General features: G+C 41.0%; 1 protein-coding gene across 1 annotated transcript in view; it reads left to right on the top strand.

The window, feature by feature from the left end:
* Positions 1-8720, top strand: part of pcdh9 (protocadherin 9) — a gene marked incomplete at both ends in the record, with an annotated part of 483718 nt that extends 474998 nt beyond the window's left edge. Inside the window, 1 exon segment of the mRNA XM_084308255.1 lies at positions 8335-8720. Within this exon segment, the coding sequence (XP_084164381.1) occupies positions 8335-8720 (386 nt within the window).
* Positions 8721-22246: the final 13526 nt, after the last annotated feature.

The raw sequence follows: 22246 nt of genomic DNA, 5'->3' as shown, positions 1-22246 counted from the left end.
ACGCACGCACGCACGCACGCACGCACGCACGCACGCACGCACGCACGCACGCACGCACGCACGCACGCACGCACGCACGCACGCACGCACGCACGCACGCACGCACGCACACACACACACACACACACACACACACACACACACACACACACACACACACACACACACACACACACAACAACAAACACACTCAAAACATAATGCGCGTGCATAATACGCTTTAAAAAACACACACAATTGAAAATACCACATCCTCATTCTCAAGCATTTTGGCCTTCAGAAGCTCTTTAAAAGTGATGGTTAGAAGCAGAATAACAGCTCAGATGCTTTGTGTAAAATGTGGAGACACATTCACGGTGATGTGACACATAATTCATAACAACATGTTAATGATAGACATCCGCTGTGAAATTAGAAAGTACGAGATGTTTCCTGCATTGTCTAACGCTTTGGAAGAAAAGCCTCTTAGTCATAGTGGATAGATACGTCGGCTTAGCTTTTGTCTACAGGCTTCAGCAAAGTTCTTCTCAGACTGTCTTGGTTGCGTAGGTTACACTGACCATTTCTACAGGGACTGCAGGAGTGAATGGAACGATGATTCAGTCGTTTGAGGAATTTAGTCTAGATATGAAATACAGTGGTTATTTTATTTTATTTAACCTTTATTTAACCAGGGGGGTCAATTAAGAACAAATTTTTATTTACAATGCCGGCCTGGTGAGAGGACAAAAGGACCTCTTGAAGGGTAATAGGAAAAAGAGACAAACAAATTAAAAAGAGACAGATGATACATACATCACAGAGGTAAGGGAAATAATTTAAACACACATCAAACAAACAAACAACCAAATACAAGTACAAGGTATGTAATACATGAAGCAGAACAGACTATTTACAGTTAAAAGCAAGTATTTTACATCTCGTTCCAACTGCTGTGAGTAGCCAATTGGAGGGAGGTTTGACCAAAGGAGGCATTAACTTGTCGCTGACAAATGTGATTAATAGCTTTCAGTAGCTGCCATATGGTGGGAAGTCTTAACTGTAGGAATGAAAACCAGCCCCAAGTGACTTCTGTCGTAGGGTTATAACCACCAGCCGGCTACTTTCCGTGCACATCAGGTATACCGTTGGCGAACTGTTATCATGTTTACGGTTTAATTGTGTTTATTTCTCCTCCGGTATTAAAAGAGAATGCTGTGGTTTGGCCTTCATGTCAATATAATCACATAGGCTAATAGCCGTACTTGATTGAAATTGTATGTGTAGTGCACTTTTCGTTCACTAGGATCCCAAAGTGCTACAGGGTTAAAACATAGTTAAAAAAAATCAGGACTTATTAATAATAATAAAATAAAATACAAAATAAAATTTTAATAAAACATGGTTAAACACATAGTATAAACAGACAATTTAAAACAACAGCTGGTGTGTTTGCAGTTGTAAAGTCAAACCAAATCACTAGGTGTGTGATTGTGATGTGTCACAAGAAGGTTCTCAACCTCTACTGTCTTTATTGAACTCATTAACTCTTTAACTTCCTCTCTTTAAAAAATCAATAGACGGTCGCCCATTTTTGACAACATTTTAAACGTGTCATATCTCGACAGTAATCAATAGACGTTTGATACAGAAATGAAACAGTAAATATCACAACAGCGGTTTGATATGTGAAGCATGAAGACGTACGAATGCATTTTAAGTTAGCGATCGTTTTCATAAACAGGTTGGTGCCATGAGTAATGTCACCAGGAGGCACGTATGTATTGCAGGGACAGGAATAGCCTGCTTGTTCCATTCTGCCCACCGGGACATGATTGTCCCAATCTGTATGCAAATGGTCATGCCGACTTCACCAGGGGAATAGAAGTGTGGAAATTAGCCTTGATTCATGAGTAAATTGATGTGTTTTGTTAAATAGACAAAAGAAAGAACTGATCATTCTTGCTCAGAGAGTCATGTATGTCTGCTGTGTACCGGACATGAAGTCATATCAATAGCCAATTGATTACACAAGATTATATCAATAATCAGTCAAATCAATATGTTTTGAGGTGCAAGCATTTATTAAAAAACGTATGTTTCTTTGGTTTCCCTCATTTACAGAAACAACAATCTTACAAATACAAAACAGACACAATAAAGCAAGAATATTCACAGGAGATGAAACACAAAAGATTAATTTTAATTAATCTAATTTAAAAAAAACTGGCTTCCTGCTTCAAATCTGCTTCAAGGTGCTTGACCTGGCACACCGTGCAGAGAGGCTACTTCCCTTCTGCTTTAGGTCTTTACTTCATGAGACACAGTGCTGCCAGATGTTAGAATGTTAAATTATCGTTCCAGAGGCTTCAAATTATCTCGGTTCTTTAACCTTTAACCATAACATAATGAGAGCCTGGTTTTATACTTTTATACTTTCACTATAGTCTCAGTTTTTATTTCTGCACAATATGTCACAGACATGTATAATAGACTATAGTATATGTGTTCTATATAGTCATAGCAGGATATAATTATATTATGATAATGAGTTAACAGAACATTAGGTGAAGGCAGTAGCTTTGTCTGTGTGTGTGTGTCTCTCTCTCTCTCTCTCTCTCTCTCTCTCTCTCTCTCTCTCTCTCTCTCTCTCTCTCTCTCTCTCTCTCTCTCTCTCTCTCTCTCTCTCTCTCTCTCTATCTCACTCTGAACGAGGAAAAAACACTTTTCAGACACTCATCAAGGATGGATGACAACACATTATATTATTGATGGTCATTATCAAAGGCAATCTCAGTGTAGGAAGATAGGTCTGGCAGTAGCAGCGCCCTAGCAGTAATAATGTCCTTGTGGACAACAACACCTGTGCGAGCAGCAGCAGTAAATCTGTGTGGACAACAACAACACGTATAAACACGTGTAAATTGTGATCACAAACAAATTAAACGGCAGTGGTGGCAGGTTTCAGTGTTTTTAGTACGCAGGATGTGTGATTGTTTTCACATACCTCCCCTCTTGTTTATAAAATTGCTCCGCTCACACACTGAATACTTGTGAAAACAACACGGGACCCTCAAACCATGCCCCCCCCCCCCCCCCCCACACACACGCAATCTAATTTGGTAGATTTGTCAGCCTGGCATCAGGTATTATTCCTGTATTATTCGTGTCATGTTGCCATGATAACGTGGGGCTCAGCCTGGCTCCTCACAAGCCCATTATTATGGGAAGGACTTAGTGGGATGGACTCCTCCACACCATGCAGGCCAGGGAGAGAGAGAGAGAGAGAGAGAGAGAGAGAGAGAGAGAGAGAGAGAGAGAGAGAGAGAGAGAGAGAGAGAGAGAGAGAGAGAGAGAGAGAGAGAGAGAGAGAGAGAGAGAGAGAGAGAGAGAGAGAGAGAGGGAGAGAGAGAGAGAGAGAGAGAGAGAGAGAGAGAGAGAGAGTGAGATAGAGAGAGAGAGAGAGAGAGAGAGAGAGAGAGAGAGAGAGAGAGAGAGAGAGAGACAGAGAGAGACAGAGAGAGACAGAGAGAGAGATTCCAGTCCAACACTTACCTGAGGCCTGGTGGCAATCAGAACATGGAAAATGGTTCCTGATGGTTAAAAGGCTGAACTCTGTGTTCATCGAGGGGCGAGACGACATGTTCTTATTAAAGGACAATTACATCAATTCACACTGTCCTACAGACCTACACCGTATGTACCCTGCAGGGTCATGTCGCTACAGAATCTCAGCAAATGAGCTGTTGTGTGAAGTAGCTCAAGTCTTTTCTCCTTTTTACATTAACTCTCTGGGAAAATATTTTCAATCCCTTGTGTTTTGGACGATGATATGCGCGTTGCAAGCCTTGAATACAACACATTCAATTCAAAGTCAACACACCAGCATCAGGAAATGTCGGATAAAGAAAAAGTATACAGGCAACACTACAGTATATGAACTATTGATTCTGGGTATTTGCTTGCCCTGCACAGAGATACAGTATGTGACCTCTTTATTGATCCCCTTGTGGAAATTCCGGTATCATAGCAGCATGGGGGTGGGGGGTTACAGGTAGATAGGTAATGGACTGCATTAGTATAGGGCTGACCTTGACTAGTCGAATAGTCGACTAATCGATCGAAAGGAGCCGTAGTCGACTGCCAACCTCTTAGTCGAATGCAAAAAAATATATATATAATCATCTCAGAGGCCTAGAAGTGCGGCTAACGCTAATGGTGCGCATACCAGCGGGGCTAACTGCCTAAGAAAACGGGCACAGAGACACTGAAAGAGGATTTCACCCATCTAATGAATACACTAGAGTAGACAAATATCAAGATGTATCCATCTGACTTACATCCAACTTACGACTGCCTTTTCGAGTTCGTAAATCCTACATAAATCCTACAACGAATTTACAATGAAGCCGTTCGAGAATGCCGAATAAATTCATCAATCAAGTTACAAAGGAATTTCTTGGTAACTTTCACTTATGTCTGTTCGAGAATGAGGACCATTGTCGTGTTGGGACAACCAGGACAGCAGTCGTGGCTCCTCAGGGCCCCAGTGAGAACTTATCCAGGATGGGACAGTCATTAAGTCATCAGTAGGACCCAACCTTCACTTTTGTCCCGGGTGTCGGGGAAAGCTGGTCTTTTTATTCTCACGTTTGGATGAATGGCAGCAAATAAAAATACATAGAGTACAGTGGAACCACATGGGCCTTTTCTAAAATAGAATAAAACAAAATATGGATTCAATATATATATATACATAATACAATATATCTTAACATATTTGTATTGTTTATACTGTATGTCTGAATCTACTGATAACTATGTCTTTGTTTTGTAAGCTCGTCGTCACTGTAAATGAGGGTAACCTCAGTGTCTCAGGGGTTGAAATAAAGGTTTGAAATTAAATTAAATATGAATCAAACAGTATATTCCACTTTGAATATACAGTATATCCAAAGAACAGAATAGTGGTATCACGCAAAACGCAGTAATATGAAGCCACACCAACTGATGTGTCTCTCTCAAACGTGCAAACAGAGTGTGTGATGGTTTGTGTTTCAAGCCTCGCTCTGGGAGCTCCACTCTGCGATAACTGCCATCGAAGGGAATGGAGTTTAAAAAGTAGAAATGGTATCAAAGTGGCTTTTTATAAGCTGGATAACCTCAATTTGGATGAGCTCTCTGGGTTTAAAATGATATAACCATAGTGCAATCTATTCCTCACAGGCCACAGTGCCTCGTACAGGGTACCGTTATGTCAACCAAACATGCAATATAGTTTATTATTTTCAAAAACCTGTCTAGGCTGAGGGCTACACAGTTATTTGTTTGTTTGTTTCTTTCTTTATTCTCTGGTCTCATTGTACGTTGGCATTGGTATTCTATCTCCAGTGTGACTGCAGAATAGGTTACGCAAGACACTTCAAAATCTTTTGGCCTCAACAAGTAAACAGACTTCCAGCAGATGAAAAACTAGGCATGGATTCAGGCAACATGCTGAAGAAACACTTGGATTACGTAATACGCTCTTTTCTCAACACCCGGCCATGACAATGTTGATGCGAAATTATTCAAAACAATTGACTATTGAACTATTGACTATGGCTATTGACTATTGAGGCATTGTTGTGTTGAACTCCTGTCTGACTCAAAGGCATCACCTCAAAAGTCCATTATTATCCTGCTCTCACTTGCCAAAAGAAAAAGCCCTATACCCTACCGTAAATGGATTTGAATTATGATAACGTGGAATATCTTTTTTTTAAACTGTAGACACGACCTTGGAGGTTAGCAGTCTGGTCAGCAGGGATACCTGTGTATGGTTTGCAGACAGTATGTTTAACAACAAGCTTAAATTAACTAGCTATCCAAGTCATTTGTTTGTCCACAAAATAAAATCAACAGTTTTGCGAAGTTGATATATGATATGATCAAAGACTGAAATTTATTTTTGGTTAAGGGTATTATTGCAATAATGGGTAGGACCTTCTTTGGACAAGGGACTGTTTTTATTTTGTGTGTGTGTGTGTGTGTGTGTGTGTGTGTGTGTGTGTGTGTGCGTGCGTGTGTGTGTGTGTGTGTGTGTGTGTGTGTGTGTGTGTGTGTGTGTGTGTGTGTGTGTGTGTGTGTGTGTGTGTGTGTGTGTGTGTGTGTGTGTGTGTGTGTGTGTGTGTGTGTGTTGTTGAGTGGGGGGGGGGCAGTTTCATATTGGATACTGTATTTATACTTGAATGCTTTTCATGCTTATTGTGTTTGCTTTCTGCACCATAACCATCTGAATTTCCCTATATAGCATAATACAGTTCACGTTGAGCCTGTGTGTGTGAGTGTGTATGTGTGAGTGTGTGTGTGTGTGTGTGTGTGTGTGTGTGTGTGTGTGTGTGTGTGTGTGTGTGTGTGTGTGTGTGTGTGTGTGTGTGTGTGTGTGTGTGTGTGTGTGTGTGTGTGTGTGTGTGTGTGTGTGTGTGTGTGTGTGTGTGTGTGTGTGTGTGTGTGTGTGTGTGTGTGTGTGTGTGTGTGTGTGTGTGTGTGTGTGTGTGTGTGTGTGTGTGTGTGTGTGTGTGTGTATGTATGTGTGCAAGGGTTCGAGATAGAGCCATGCAACAAATATCATAATGCTCACTGGGGAAAAAATGTATCAGTGAAATAGAACAGGCTTTGAAAATCCACGCTAAAATATAATGCACATGGTTGTTTTTGAGTAATATTGTACTGCTCAGTGTCGAGTGGTGAATATGAACCAGTCTCTCCCCGAGCTGAACACAAGAGATATATACGACTACTGATGGTGTCATAAAGAGACAAATCCTGGTTGATATTGACAGATAACAGTGTTTATAGATATTGACTTGAACTGAACTGTCCAAGATCACAAATCTAACATAAACATTGTTTCACTGCTTGGTTAATCTGCAACACATTTGTAGTTGAAAATTGTACCAGTACCGGGGGTACTTTTACTCTGAAATCCGGTACATAATCACATCCTGTGACATACGTTTGTGGCAAAGCATATAATCCTTTTTACATATCTGTAGATACTATATCTATATCTGTATTATGTCCCTTACCTACACTTACTAGTTATGCTGCTGGCCAGTATGACTTACTACTACCATAGTGTCTTTATACCTGTATCACTGTACATAATAATACTATAACTCTGTACATACATCTGATTTGCTCTATTACACTATTACTCTAGTAGTATTTTATACCCAGTGTAATCACCTGTACATTGTATATTTAAGCATTACATCACGCGTAGGAGTGGTTTGTGAACAATAAACCATGCCTAGGGGTGGTCGTTAGACCCCCCTAGGCATGGTTTATTGTTCACAAATCACGACTGCAAGTGGTGTAAAGCTTTTATACAACTGCCACATTCATCCAACCTTATTTCTATACAATAAACACACATTAATCGAAGATTTATTGAAAAAACCATCCGCCAGAAAAAGTAGTTCCCACAACTACAAAAAAGACAATTTGCCTCCATGTGGAAGCAGATCGGAAGTGCATCCAACCAACTAACACATCCAACTGTGTATTATTGGAATGATTGAGAGAAGTTGCCTCATGTGGAAGCAGCTTGAAGTGCATCCAACCAACTAACACATCCAACTGTGTATTATTGGAATGATTGATTGAAAAATGTATTACCAGATGCAGAATGGGTACAATACAGTACGGCTCAATACACACAATTGTTAAGGGAATGCAGACTTACTTTCCATAGAACTTCATTCTTAGATGCTTCTATAGAAAGTAGGTAAAACAAATTAAAAAGTTTTCTTTGCCCTATAGGAAAAAAACGTTTTCTTCGCCCTATTCTTTTATTTATTTTTTAAACCTACTGTAGAGGGCCTAAACTTAACCAGTTGGAAACTGGTGGACTGATCGCAATACATACGTGTAAATGGACTGTTTCAGCCAATCAGAATCGAGAAATTTGCATGCCGTTGTATAATATTGTATATTCCATTTGCACTCTGGTTGGATGCCAAAACTACTTGTCATTGCACTGTACTTGTTCTGCATGATAACAATACAACTGCATCTAATTTAATCAAACTTAATTTGTTCTTGAACATACAGGGGGATTTTACTCTGAAATCCAGTACATAACCACATAACCACATCCTGTGACATGTATCATTGTTGTTGAACGAACCCTCGTATCACTCGCCTTTCCTCTCCTCTCCTCTCCTCTCCTCTCCTCTCCTCTCCTCTCCTCTCCTCTCCTCTCCTCTCCTCTCCTCTCCTCTCCTCTCCTCTCCTCTCCTCTCCTCTCCTCTCCTCTCCTCTCCTCTCCTCTCATCTCGTCTCACTCTCCTCTCCTCTTGTCTTTTCCAGATGGACCGCTGGGACCACGGGGACTAGTGGAAGCCACGGAGATGTGCACCCAGGAATGCCTGGTCTTGGGACACTCGGACAACTGCTGGATGCCGCCGACGCTGGGGACCTACCAGCAGCAGCCCAAGTCGCCCGTGACCAGCTTTGGCTCCCAGAGGGAATGGGGGCCCAAGGACAAACTGCTTAACGGGCACACCCTGACCAGAACCTGGAAGAACGAGGGTGGGCGGGCGGACCAGTTCGGGGACAGGAAGCAGTTCGGGAGCGGAGAGGGACACTTCACCCCCGGCGGCAGCGGCAGCCACATGGCCGACATCCCATTGGCGAGCCTGAAGTCCTACCAGCCCACCTCCTGCCCCGACAGCCCCAAGGAGCAGCAGCTATAAGAGCCACTTTGTCTCTTACTTACCGGCTCGCGAGGAGGAGTCCCCTCGCACACTCGGGCACGGAAAATACACAAAGCAACTAATATGAGTTCCTATCCGCTTTAGTTTCCCCCTTTTTCCTGCTTTGTTTTCCACAGACGTCGTTGCTTCTGCAGTGTGGTGATAGCTCCTTGTACTACTGTAGGTCACTAGACTAGTGCTTCTGCTGTGTCTGTAGGCTACGATTCAGCTCCTTTCACTACAGCCTGAGAGGAAAGCTCTCTTTTTTTTTGACAAACTACCGAAGGATTTCCTCGAGTTTAACGTTCACTGTTCGCTTCGCTTTGAACGGAAAGGGAAGAGGGAGAGGAACGTCAGAGACAGAAGAAAAAACGCAAGAAGAGTTTCACGAATAAAAAAAAACTAAAAAAAACGTATCATGGCTGACCAATATATACCAATATTGTGATGTGGTTTGTTCTAGAGTTGTTCCGGACTATATTAATCAACACAATCAAAGAAAAATTGAGTTTTTATTTAAAGAAAGCGTTCGTTCTGATGACACTTGTTAGTGGACACTTGTTTATTCCTGTCATTGTCTGTGAGTTTTGTAAATAGGACCTTATTAACCGATATCACGTACTTGTAATAACCACAATGAATGAGTGTTCATAGCTGTTGATCGTCATCACAGATTTCAATCTCTGGATCTTGGACGGCGGGCAAAGATCTAAGAAATCCGGTGAAACTATAGCAACTGGTGAATGGAGATAGCTTTTGCCTATACTTTCAACGAGTCTTATGGGTGATGTCAAATTTTAAACCAGTAAAAATCATTGATGTTGCCCACAGCTGTGCTTTTTCGATTTCGTCTGAGGCAATTCTTTTTTCTCCAAAACTATTTTGTACAAAATATGTCGATGCTCGATAGCTACATTATACAAATGAAAAGCTCTTTCCTCTAGAAAACGGATTTTGAAAAAGTTATTCCACATGGTTCAACAGCAATATATTTGTAAATGGCTAAATGTTTTATCTAACTTGATCTCATTACTGTACATTTTATTGAAATTGTGGTTTAACTGAGGGGAAGTTCCTTGGTAGTACTAATAACATACTGTATATCCATATATTATTTCCATACAGACCATTATTTTCCACATGCAAGAAAAAAAAGAGGTTCATTCTCCACTTAAATCACTGTGCCTTCATGAAGTTTCCTCACTGAGAGAGTTGTCATGTAATTTCAACCAACATGTCGGCTACCAAGAATAATCTTTCCAATAACAAGATGCCTTATGCAATGAATGTTTGGCAAAACTTTTCAGACGCGATGATCACACAAATACGTACATGCAAAAAATATTGTCATCATTAGACGGAAGAGATAACAAAAAAATAATAACTACGGAGAGGCACGTACAATACGTCGACCACCAGCGATAATCAGTCATTCCTCACCGGTCACAAGGTTTCCTTTTAGTCGACAGCATGGAAGGCAAATTACACACAATGGAAAAAGCATGCAAAAAAAAAAAAAAAAAAAATATATAGCTTTTAAAAAATTAACAATTATGTTGTGTCATATTCTACATTCTGTTGAGAAGGACATACTTTGTTAAGGAGACGTTCGGTTTGTAAAGCACTTTCATATTTTCTGTCACAGTATAAAGAGTCAAGAGTTATTTGCTAAACGCAGTATGTTTGTTTGTTGTGGGGGTGTGTTTGACATCATAGATATTGAAACAATTAATCCTTGTTACTACTTACAGGTATACAGCTACTGCAATAAATGTTTTAATTATGTGTATATGCTTTTTAATGTGTGTGCAGGTTTATCATCTCAAGTTATTAGACTGTATGGTTGTTTTCACGTGAACTTATATATTTGACACTTCTTTATGCTCCAACTCATCCATTATTGAGAATCCTGGGGAAATGACTCAGCTTCTTGCACCTTTTTGTTGCACGAAGACTTATTCTTATTCTTATTGTTATTTCAAAATGCTATTTATTTCCCCAGCACCTCATTCTTGACTTGAATTGAGCACACTGTTGTGTTTGGCAGGTGTAGCAACACACCAAATTATGAATTATTCCCTCCCTGCCTGGCTACCCAACTACCCAAGGGTAAAAAAAAAGTAAACTTTTACAAACCGAGCGGTGGATAAGGTAAGTACATAGTGTTCCATTCTAATTGACTGATCAAAGCTAATTTGTTGCTTGTGTTCATCCATTGTCACATCATCAAAGGGAAGTGATTCTCATTTAGGCTTGAAGACGTCGAATCCTGGCCAAACGGTAAGGTGGACATGATGTCATAATAAGGCTACGTTCACACTGCAAGCCTTAGTGCTCAATTGTGATTCATTGCTTTTTCATCAGATTTTTTTGTTTGGCTGTTCACGTTATTTTTTAAATGTCGCCAAGATCAGATTCCAGTGTGATCTGGCCACTGCTCCTGAACTGACCCACATGCGGAAATTAACAATAACGAAGATGGACGTCACGTAACGCGTGGAGGACATTGAAGTCGCAGTTTATGGTTTAATTCATAAATTGATGTACAGTGGAGGCCAGCTAATTCTTGAGCAGATTATAATGGAGGTGAGGAGGAGGTGAAAGAGAGACGTTTCTTCTTTCAATATGCTTTCAAACACAGGCCGGTTATGATACGTACCCTCAAGTTTTGCTTGTATAGAAGTATCACCCTAAACACTTACAGTATAAGGTAAACACCCCACTGTCCCTCCACTGACCCCCTCCATCACAGCTGTCTTCCATATTTGTATTCACAGAGTGACTCCCACCAGTGCAGAATTGTGATGAATGTCAATCTAGAATGACGTAACAGTTTCATGATTTCCGACATGTCTATTCAGACTGAGGTCACATTGCAAAAAATCTGACCTGTATCTGATTTAGGACCACATATTAAAGTGTCCCAAATCATAATTTAAAATATCAGATTCCATGTGATTTGTGGTGTTGAAACGGTTGTAAGCGAGTGGATTTGAACATGGGACCATAAGATCCAGAAGCAGCCACACTAACCAGCTGAGCTATTAGCAGGTGCTGGTTGACTGCGACTGACTCATTACACTGTCATGAATTTTTCTTATCTGAGTCACATATGAGACACAGATTTGGGCCACTTTCACCTGCAGTGTGAATGTAGTTCAGACAAAATCCATTAAAAAAAATTCCATAACATGTCCCCTTTTAGTAAAAGAAATTCAAGAAATGTATATGTGAGTTAGAAAAGATAATTAACAGAGCAATGTAATTAGCATTAGTATTGCAGCTGCATTACTTAATTTGATTATTGTTTGTATTTGATGAATGGAAGCGGAATACGGACTGGCTAGCCTAGCTATTGGCCAAAAAAAAAACACACATACATTTGTGATAAGCTAAGCTAGCTCGCAGCCGGGTAGCTTTCTACCGAACGCACAGAGAAGAAATTGGTATATTGATGATTGATGATGATGGCGCCGCTCCGACCGGCTGCCTCTCTGTTCGCTCCGTCGAGACTGTGTTTACTTTTGTTAATATTTATAGTTTTTAGAGTTTTGTGCGTACCAACTGTTGGTGCATTTAATGTATATGACCGTCAGTCACTCATAGACATTGGATTACGGGAAATTTACCAACTGGATTACTCGCTGGATCAGCTTTCCGAACCGCATCAATGGCCTGAAGAAATTCTCCGGAGATTAGGACCAGATCCTTTGTTCCCAGAGCCCAGGAAAAGACGACGAGGAAAGAGGGCTGGGATCTGTAACAGGCTGAGATCCAGACGCCACCGTACACCACTGCCCAGTATATTGCTAGCCAATGTACAATCAATGGACAATAAACTGGATGACATCCGAGCAAGGATTCAATATCAAAGAGACGTTAGGGACTGCAATGTCCTCTGCTTCACCGAAACATGGCTCACACCGGAGGTTCCAGATCACGCAATTCAACCAGCGGATCACTTCTTTATCCATCGCAAGGATCGGTCATCAGAGTCCGGTAAACAACGTGGAGGAGGTATTGCCTTCATGTTTAACAAAAATTGGAGCGATCCAACGAACGTGAAGGAATTATCCAACCACTGCTCCCCAGAACTGGAATATATAACCATCAAGTGTCGTCCTTTCTTCCTCCCGAGGGAGTTAACGGCGATCGTCCTGATCGGAGTGTATATTCCACCGCAAGCCAGCAACAAGGTTGCGCTCTCCAGACTACACGACGAGGTAAATAGAATACAAGTGGCTAACGTTAACGCCGCCATTTTAGTACTGGGAGATTTCAATAGCGCCAATCTGAGAAAGGTATTGCCTGACTTCTATCAGCATGTGACTTGCAACACCAGAGGCGGTAACATCCTAGATCACTGTTACACACAATTTAAAGGTGGCTACAAGGCTCATTCTGATAGTGGCTTTGGTAAATCAGATCACGCGTCAATTTTTCTTTCACCAAAGTACAAACAGAGAATTAAAAGTACTCCCGTAGTCTCGCGAGAGGTGCAGAAATGGGATCTGACGTCAGAAGAGACGATCCGGTCAGTGTTTCACTACACAGACTGGAATGTGTTCCGCGACACAGATAACATTAATGTCTACACGGAGACAGTGCTGGACTATGTTTGTACTAGGGTGAAAGAAACAATCCCCACTACCAAAATGAAAGTTTACCCAAATCAAAAACCCTGGGTAGACAAATCCGTCCGTGAAGCTCTGAGAGAGCGCACCAAAGCATACAATGACGGCCTAGTGGCAGGCAACATGAATGACCACAAGGTGGCGCGACACAACGTAAGGAGGACAGTGTCAGAGGCCAAACGGCGCTACAGGGATAAAATTGAACTCCAGTTTGAACAAGCTGACTCTAGAGCTATGTGGCAGGGGCTCAAAACGATGACAGACTACAAAGGCGCCTCCCTCAAACTGAACAGTGACATCTCCTTAGCAAACGACCTCAATACCTTCTATGCAAGGTTTGATGCTGGTAATAACAACACCAGCTCACAAGCCTCGGCAATGGGGGGGGGGGGTCGGCTGCTGATGGAGGCGCAGTGTTCAGGGTAACAGAGCATGAGGTGAGGCGGACCTTTAAAAAAGTGAATATCAGGAAGGCAGCAGGTCCGGACGGCATCCCCGGCCGCGTCCTAAAAGTCTGTGCCGACCAACTGGCCCCAGTATTCACTGACATATTTAACCTGTCCTTAGAACAGGCTGTCATCCCCACCTGCCTGAAGAAGTCCACTATTATCCCTGTACCCAAAAAATCCAAGCCTGCTTGCCTCAACGACTACCGCCCTGTAGCTCTCACCTCCATAGCCATGAAGTGCTTTGAGAAGCTAGTAAAGGGCTACATCTGCTCCTCCCTCCCCATCAACATGGACCCCCTGCAATTTGCATACCGCCCCAACAGGTCCACGGAGGACGCCATATCCCATGTGCTGCACACAGCAGCATCACACCTGGACAAGAGGCAGGGGAACTATGTGAGAATGCTATTCATCGACTACAGCTCGGCATTCAATACCATAGTCCCCTCCATACTCATAGCCAAGCTCAGGGACCTGGGCTTGGGCTATGACCTCTGCCAGTGGGTCTTGGACTTCCTGACTGGCAGACCCCAGGTGGTGAGAGCAGGCAACTGCACCTCCTCATCCATCACCCTCAACATAGGGGCCCCCCAGGGCTGTGTTCTGAGTCCCCTCCTCTACTCCCTGTACACACACGACTGTGTGGCTCAGCGGAGTAGCAATACAATCGTAAAATTTGCTGACGACACAGTGGTGGTGGGCCTGATCTCTGCCAACGACGAGAGGGCCTACCTGGAAGAGGTCAAGGTCCTGGCGGGATGGTGCCAGGAAAACAGCCTCTCCCTGAACGTCAGCAAAACAAAGGAGATGATTGTGGACTTCAGGAGGTCGGGGGTCAAGGACTACAGCCCCCTCAGCATCGACGGGGCACCGGTTGAGAGAGTCAACAGCTTCAAGTACCTCGGAGCCTACATATCCGAGGACTTGACATGGACCACACACATTAACAGTGTGGTGAAGAAGGCACGACAACGCCTCTACTTCCTCAGGCGCCTAAGGAAGTTCCAAGTCAGCCAGAAGATCCTTAAGAACTTCTACTCATGTACAATAGAGAGCATCTTGACCGGCAACATCACCTCCTGGTTTGGGAATAGCACTGCACAAGACCGAAGCAGACTACAAAGAGTGACACGTTCAGCCGAACGCACAATTGGAGGGGGGCTCCCCACCCTCCAGAACATTTACTACAAGCGTTGCAAGGGCAAGGCTAAGAGAATCATTAAAGACTCCAGTCACCCGAACAACTGCCTCTTTGAACTGCTGCGGTCAGGCAAGCGATACCGGAGTCTCAAGGCGAGCACAGAAAGACTCAGAAGTAGCTTCTATCCCCAGGCCATCAGGCTGCTAAACGAACAATGAATGAACACTACACAACAACAACCACCAAACGCACATAGCACACACATCCACACGCACACACTCACTTTAAACAAACACACTGTAGCACCCACTCCACACACTTTATAGCACACACCCACTTTAAACAAACACACTGTAGCACCCACTCCCCACACTTTATATTTATGGATGAAGGATTGCACTACAACTCGTACACCTTACTGTAAATTGTACCTAAAATTGTACCTCATCCCATTTCTGCTTTGCACTAGATAGTACTGTACATTAGTACACTGCATAGTATTGTGTATTGTATATTATATGGTAACTCAGAACATTGTACATATGTCTATACCGAACACTGTGACCTCATTTTCTTCTTCTAAATTCATGCTATATTATGTTATTATGTTATTTGATACTATCTTGTCTAGCACAGTCTCTGGAGCGTAACAGTAAGAAGCATTTTGTATGAAAGTATTCTGTACTTCTGTATGACAACTATTAAAGAACTTGAACTTGAACTTGAACTATATATGTTCTCGTGCGACCCTGGAGAAGACGTTGAGCGCATTTACCATAATGTTGGCGTGTTTCTTTAAGCAGATATTGACCCGTGGGTGAGACCTCAGAGCTTAAATGTCCCTCACAGGTTTACCTCAAATCCTCTGCTTGAGTGTTGATGAGAAATTCACCCTGCACTGTAAAATCCCTTTTAAGTCCCAATAAGATGACGGCCTGAAGGGAAATGTAATTTCCCTCTTTATTTTGATAAGATATAGAGCACTGTACTGTCACACACACACACACACACACACACACACACACACACACACACACACACACACACACACACACACACACACACACACACACACACACACACACACACACACACACACACACACACACACAGACACAGACACACACACACACACACACACACACACACACACACACACACACACACACACACACACACACACGCACGCACGCACACACACACACACACACACACACACACACACACACACACACACACACAAATAAATAAATAGTGCAACATAAAATACAAAATGTCATGGGGACTGAGCACTTAAGCCATTCCACTTCAGAGGTAAGTTTTTAGGTTGATGACTCAGTGGTGTGTTCAAAGGTCAAAGTGTTGGGATCATTCTGTTGCACACTATTCAATATTTTCTCCCACATTTGTGCACTTTTGTTCCCTTGGAGGAGTTTGGAAGTATATGAGATCATATCCATGGGTCTCATTCCCCAAAATTTTCCAAAGAGTTCTCTTGGAAGACTTATCTTGGAACCGACTGAGACAGAATCAATGACAAGTTCACTCTGAATCCCCAACGTGCTGGTAATATGTCTTAAGTGGCTCAAACGGTCGCACCTGTGACATCTGCTTGGGGAATGACACCATGTCTTAAACTCGAATGCGCGTTCCCGTCTAGGTCATTTGCATACAAAACAACGCCTCCAGAGCTCCTTGTAAGGCAACTAGTGACGCAGCCGTGTGAAAATGGAAAGGCGGAAGTGCCTTGCGAGTCTTGCGACGCATCAAAATTAGATTAGATTAATGTATTGGCATCATATATAGTACAGCTTGTGGTACACCTGCCGCAGCACGCGCGCGCACACACACACACACACACACACACATGCCCGCAGTACTGTATATGAATGAATGAATGAAAACCTTATTTAACAGATTGTAGAATGGGTACAATACAGTACGGCTCAATACACACAATTGTTAAGGGGATGCAGACCAGAGAAAGACGTTTGTCCTGTTTACATAGTATATATATATATATATATATATATATATATATATATATATATATATATATATATATATATATATATATATATATATATATATATATATATATATATATATATATATATATATATATATATATATATATATATATATAGCCTACAGCGTAATGAATGAACACAGTATAGGCTCATCATTCCATTAATGACTTGCCTCATTAGGACCCAGCAGACACCACACACATGCTCCGCCCTACGTACAGTACAGGCACAGTCCGCATACATACAGACTGTACCTATACTGTACGCAGGGCAGAATACACACATATAGCATCCACTAAATCCCAATGAAACAAGCAACCAGAATATATTAAGCCTATACTGTTCACCCATTAGACACGTAGGCCATACTGGCGCACACAAGACTTGTTATGGGATATTAATGCAGTCTATTTCCACCGATTAGTTTTAGTTCTTATTTATCCACTGTCATTTCAGTGTTGGTGTATAGGCTATATAGTGTATTTCAATATAAGTTTAATTGATTAATGATATATTCGAAGGAATGCAGGTTTATATCAAACAAAGGTATGTCCCGTTGTATACCATTAAAACAGATATGTAACAAATAAGAAATACAAATTCCACAGAAGGCATTAAATAATTATTTTCAATCATTTCACAATAATTGCATAATTGTGTTTGAATATCTGAGTAATTAAAGTAATTATACATTTGTCAAAAATAGCTGGTTCAGATATGGTTAATCCAGCTGCCCTGTGATCAGATGAATTCATATTATTTATTTTTCCGACATCAAATGCATAATTTCTTATCATACAAATATTGTCATATTTATTTTAATTATGATTAAGTAATTAATTCCAAGGAGGCCTGTAGCGTTGACATGAAGGAATCACTATGAGAACACAGTATGTCAAGTTAATAAAAATTTCAATTAGTCAATCAATCATAAGTGTGCTCCTCACCACTCTTAAATCTGCTCTCAGCCACGCTCAAATCTGATCTTGAAAATTTGGGGAATCGCGCTATATGTCTTAAATGGGCAGAGATTTGCCTAAGAGGACATTTTTGATCGTAAATCCGTTCGGGAATGAGACCCCATGTCAACATTCAGCAGTTACATCTCATCTCAACTCCGAAGCTCGACTTCAAGAGATGTCCTGACAGTTTCGACACATTTTAATATGTGATATGTTATATGTACATAGGGAACAAATGTATTAATTTGCCAAATTTCTATTCATGGCTCTGGTTTCTCTTACTATTTATTTCCATCAATTTCCTTAAAATATAATTAGGAATGCTTCACCTGTGATGATGCAATTGAACCCTTCAAATGAAGAACAATATTGACATTGTCAGATTTTTATTTTATTATTATTATTTTATTATTATAATTTGCAGTTGTGAAGTCAATCCCAATCATGTCTAGACTGAATTGATGCATCACCCAAAAGTACTAGAGCTCTATTAGCTGTGAATTAAAGGACCGTACCAGTCTAATGTTGACTTAAAGGACCATACCAGTCTAACCAGTCTAATGTTGACTTAAAGGACCGTACCAGTCTAATGTTGACTTAAAGGACCATACCAGTCTAATGTTGACTTAAAGGACCCTACCAGTCTAATGTTGACTTAAAGGACCGTACCAGTCTAATGTTGACTTAAAGGACCATACCAGTCTAATGTTGACTTAAATGACCATACCAGTCTAATGTTGACTTCTCACCATCACCAGGGATGGTCCCCATCTTTACCCCTTTCACTGCCACACGACACGGCAAGACCACCCGCATTTCATTGTATACCTGTATGCCGTGACAATTAAAACTCTTGACTTGACTTGACTTGACAGAAGGTTAACCCTTCCGGTCGCCGTCGGTTGTGTGATAGTAAAGGGTTAACCTTCTGTCGTGTGGCAGTGAAAGTGTTAACCGGCTGTTGTGTGGCAGTGAAAGCGTTAACCTTCTGTGAATTGTCGCAGTGAAAGGGTTAACCGTTTTGGTAGTGCGGCAGTGAAATGGTTAACTAATGTTGTGTTCATAAGTGCATAAGTGTATGTGGTCATGGTAGATCTCATCCCACCTTCACTCTGCCGTTGATGTTGAAAAGGGTTGAAAATATTCTCTATGAAACTTGAAAGTCACTAGGCATATGTAATTCACCCTTGGGAAAATCACTGTAATTTATGTTTGCTAATGTTACTGTATTAATCTACTACAAGCTGTCCGCAGCAAACGGGAGCATTTGGGTGTTAATAACAAGCCTCTATAACTCATAACTAGAAGTAACAAGAGTAACGCCATCGACAAAAAATACACCTTCAATCAATAACTGAAATTAAGAAAAAAAACGACTAACCTTCATACTGTCTCTTACTATTATGCACTTTGCTACTAAGTAATATATTGTTCCTATATTACTACCAGCTATGCTAATATGTCTATACTACTATGCACTAAAGACTGTAGCACTCAAGTTCAAGTTTGACAAACAATATCACTTACCCTTAGCTGCCAGAGTTGTATCCTTCCTGTTGACTTGTTGTACAGAACTTACAACACAAGTCACTTTGGATAAAAGCATCAGCTAAATGACTAAATGTAAATTTAATGTACTGTATGTAGCAGGGAAAACATGACTCAGTGGTTTTTAGAAGGCTGAGTTACATATGCCTAGCAACTCTGAGACAACGCTACAGCCACGTTGAGTATTTTCCACCCCTTTTCAACATCAATGGCAGTGTGAATGGCATTTAGTAAGGTTAGCTGATATCAGTGTGAATGGCGTTTAGTAATAGGCTGATATCAGCTAAAACACACACTGTACAGTATACACGCCTAAAGTATCTTGTATCTTGTTGTACAAACTAGGGATGCTCGATATTGGCTTTTTTACCGATACCGATATACCGATATTGTCCAACTCTTAATTTCCGATACCGATATCAACCGATACCGATATATAATAAATAAAATAATAATTTGTTCCTGCTTGCTTGACTGGGTAAATAAAGGTTAAATAAATGTAAATTGTGTGATAAATGTCTTTTCTTTTTTTTTAGCGATACCGATATCACATTTTTATGCCAATATCGGCCGATAATATCGGTATGCCGATAATATCGGCCATCCCTAGTACAAACACAACATTTTGTTAAAGACAGGGGCAGTCTCCAATGGTATAGGTCCTTTAAACGCAGGACTCCAACCGTCTTGAGATATTTAGGTTTGAAAACATTATTCATTTGAATACTTGTGCTTGTAGAGTTATACGGTTGTTTGTCTGAATAATTCAATTATTTATTGGTTTCATCGTGATGCTTTGCTCCTCACCTCATGGGGAAAACGCTCAGGAATGAATTTGCATGGCACCGCCACCCAATAATGAAAAAGCCAGGCACTCTTAAACTGTATGAAGTACATTTATTTTATTCCTTTTTGGTTTCTCTCGTTCCCAATGTATCCTTGATATGTTTATCATTTGTACCCCGATGGACCCGCTTAAATTCCTATTCTCCACGCTGGCTATCGACTTGGGCAAGAACAGTTTCTGAGGAGGCTTCAAAGCTAATTGCCTTGGAAGTGTGAGCGGAGGCAAATTAGTGTCACACGCCACAACCCAGAGAGAGAAAAAAAAAGTTCCCAATCGCATTTCCTTTCATATGGCTTTGAGAATATTTTTCAGAAGCGGGAAGCCTCTCCCTTCGCACACCGAGTGGAACCGAGTGAACGTTCAGCGGGGAATCGGTCACGGAGAAAAGCGTGCGCTCCACACACCGGGGAGATAAAAGCATGCACTCCACACACACACAGGAGAGAGAAAAGGTCTCTCTGCACACAAAGCTAAAGCACACTGAGATACTACTGTAGCATCATCTGCATATTGTTTTGAAGCGGGGGCTATTTGAAGAATCACTTTCATGGAATCACTTTAATTTCATCTAATGAATGCTGAAGGTTTCGATATGGATCCCCAACAGGTGTAGCAGGTGTAGATTAGATCTTACTGTCTTTTTACTATTATGTACCTTACTACTATACTACTATAATTATACTACTACATATGATGCCAATATGTCTATACTAATATGCACTCAGAGTGTAACACTCATGTTTGACACTATTTGACGAAAAATACCACTTACCCTTAGCTACCAGAGTTGTACCCTTCCTGCTGACTTATTGTACATAACTTGTAAATCACTTTGGATAAAAGAAGTTTGGCATCAACCAGCGTACAGTAACAGTAAAGTGCCATAGTAATATACAATGCACAGGTGATTCAACTGGATAGAAACTATATGAATTAGTACTACTGAGTAAGGTATAAGTAGGTATATAGAAGGATTATATGCAGGTATATGCAGACAGATGTTGATAGATATAAATGGTAAGAATATATATTATATATACGGTATAGGGAGGTGTAGTCTGACGTCACTTTGGACCGCCCGCACGGTCCACCCGTTTAGGGATTTATCATTGGGAAAATGGATTATCGGCTATTGTAATAATTATGCCTCATGAACATTGGCAAGCTTTGCATTTTTGCACAAAATGAGTTCCCTTCTATCACTAACATTATTGTTTAAGCATTTTTGGTTGAAATACAATTTGACGTAATTATTTTACGATTCATGTTGAGCTATAGATTGTGGATGAATACGCACATAAAGTACACCATGCAAATGTTCATGCTTTATTTGTTTTAAACGAGACGATTTAGAAATGGGCAATAGGGAAATACATTGCAATTTCAAGTGAGGTGGACCGGCCAGAAACAACAATGATGTAACAACTACACCTCCCTATATACAGCATTATTGTACATGCTATCTTACAGAGTTATATGGGTTATATGCATAGACATATATAATGATTATATGCAGGTATGTACAGACAGATATATGGATATATGTTGAATGCCGATGGGTTGTCTCTATCTATCTCAGGTCACTTACTCGAGATATAACCCTGTGGCCGCCCGATATCCCCCAGCGAGGTGCTAAACTCGCTAAGTTCTCGGGTCAATTACTATTTCTATCACGCTTACTTCATAGTCACTATTTAGTTATATCCAGTTGATATGAAATATAAGCATAGAAGAGTTGTTAACCTCTTCTTTGTTTGTAATAAACCGAATGTATGTCTGGGCGAACTCTTTTGCCTATAATAATAATAATATTATTATCATTATCATCATTATTATCATCATTTTACGAAAGGCCGGTAATGCTAATCATTTGTAAGCCTGATGATATTACTACTCTTTTAATAAGTATTATTAC

This window comes from Notolepis coatsorum (assembly GCF_963971535.1).
Source record: "Notolepis coatsorum genome assembly, chromosome: 2".
Taxonomy (NCBI): Eukaryota; Metazoa; Chordata; class Actinopteri; order Aulopiformes; family Paralepididae; genus Notolepis; species Notolepis coatsorum.
This window is presented reverse-complemented; position numbering and strand designations above follow the sequence as displayed.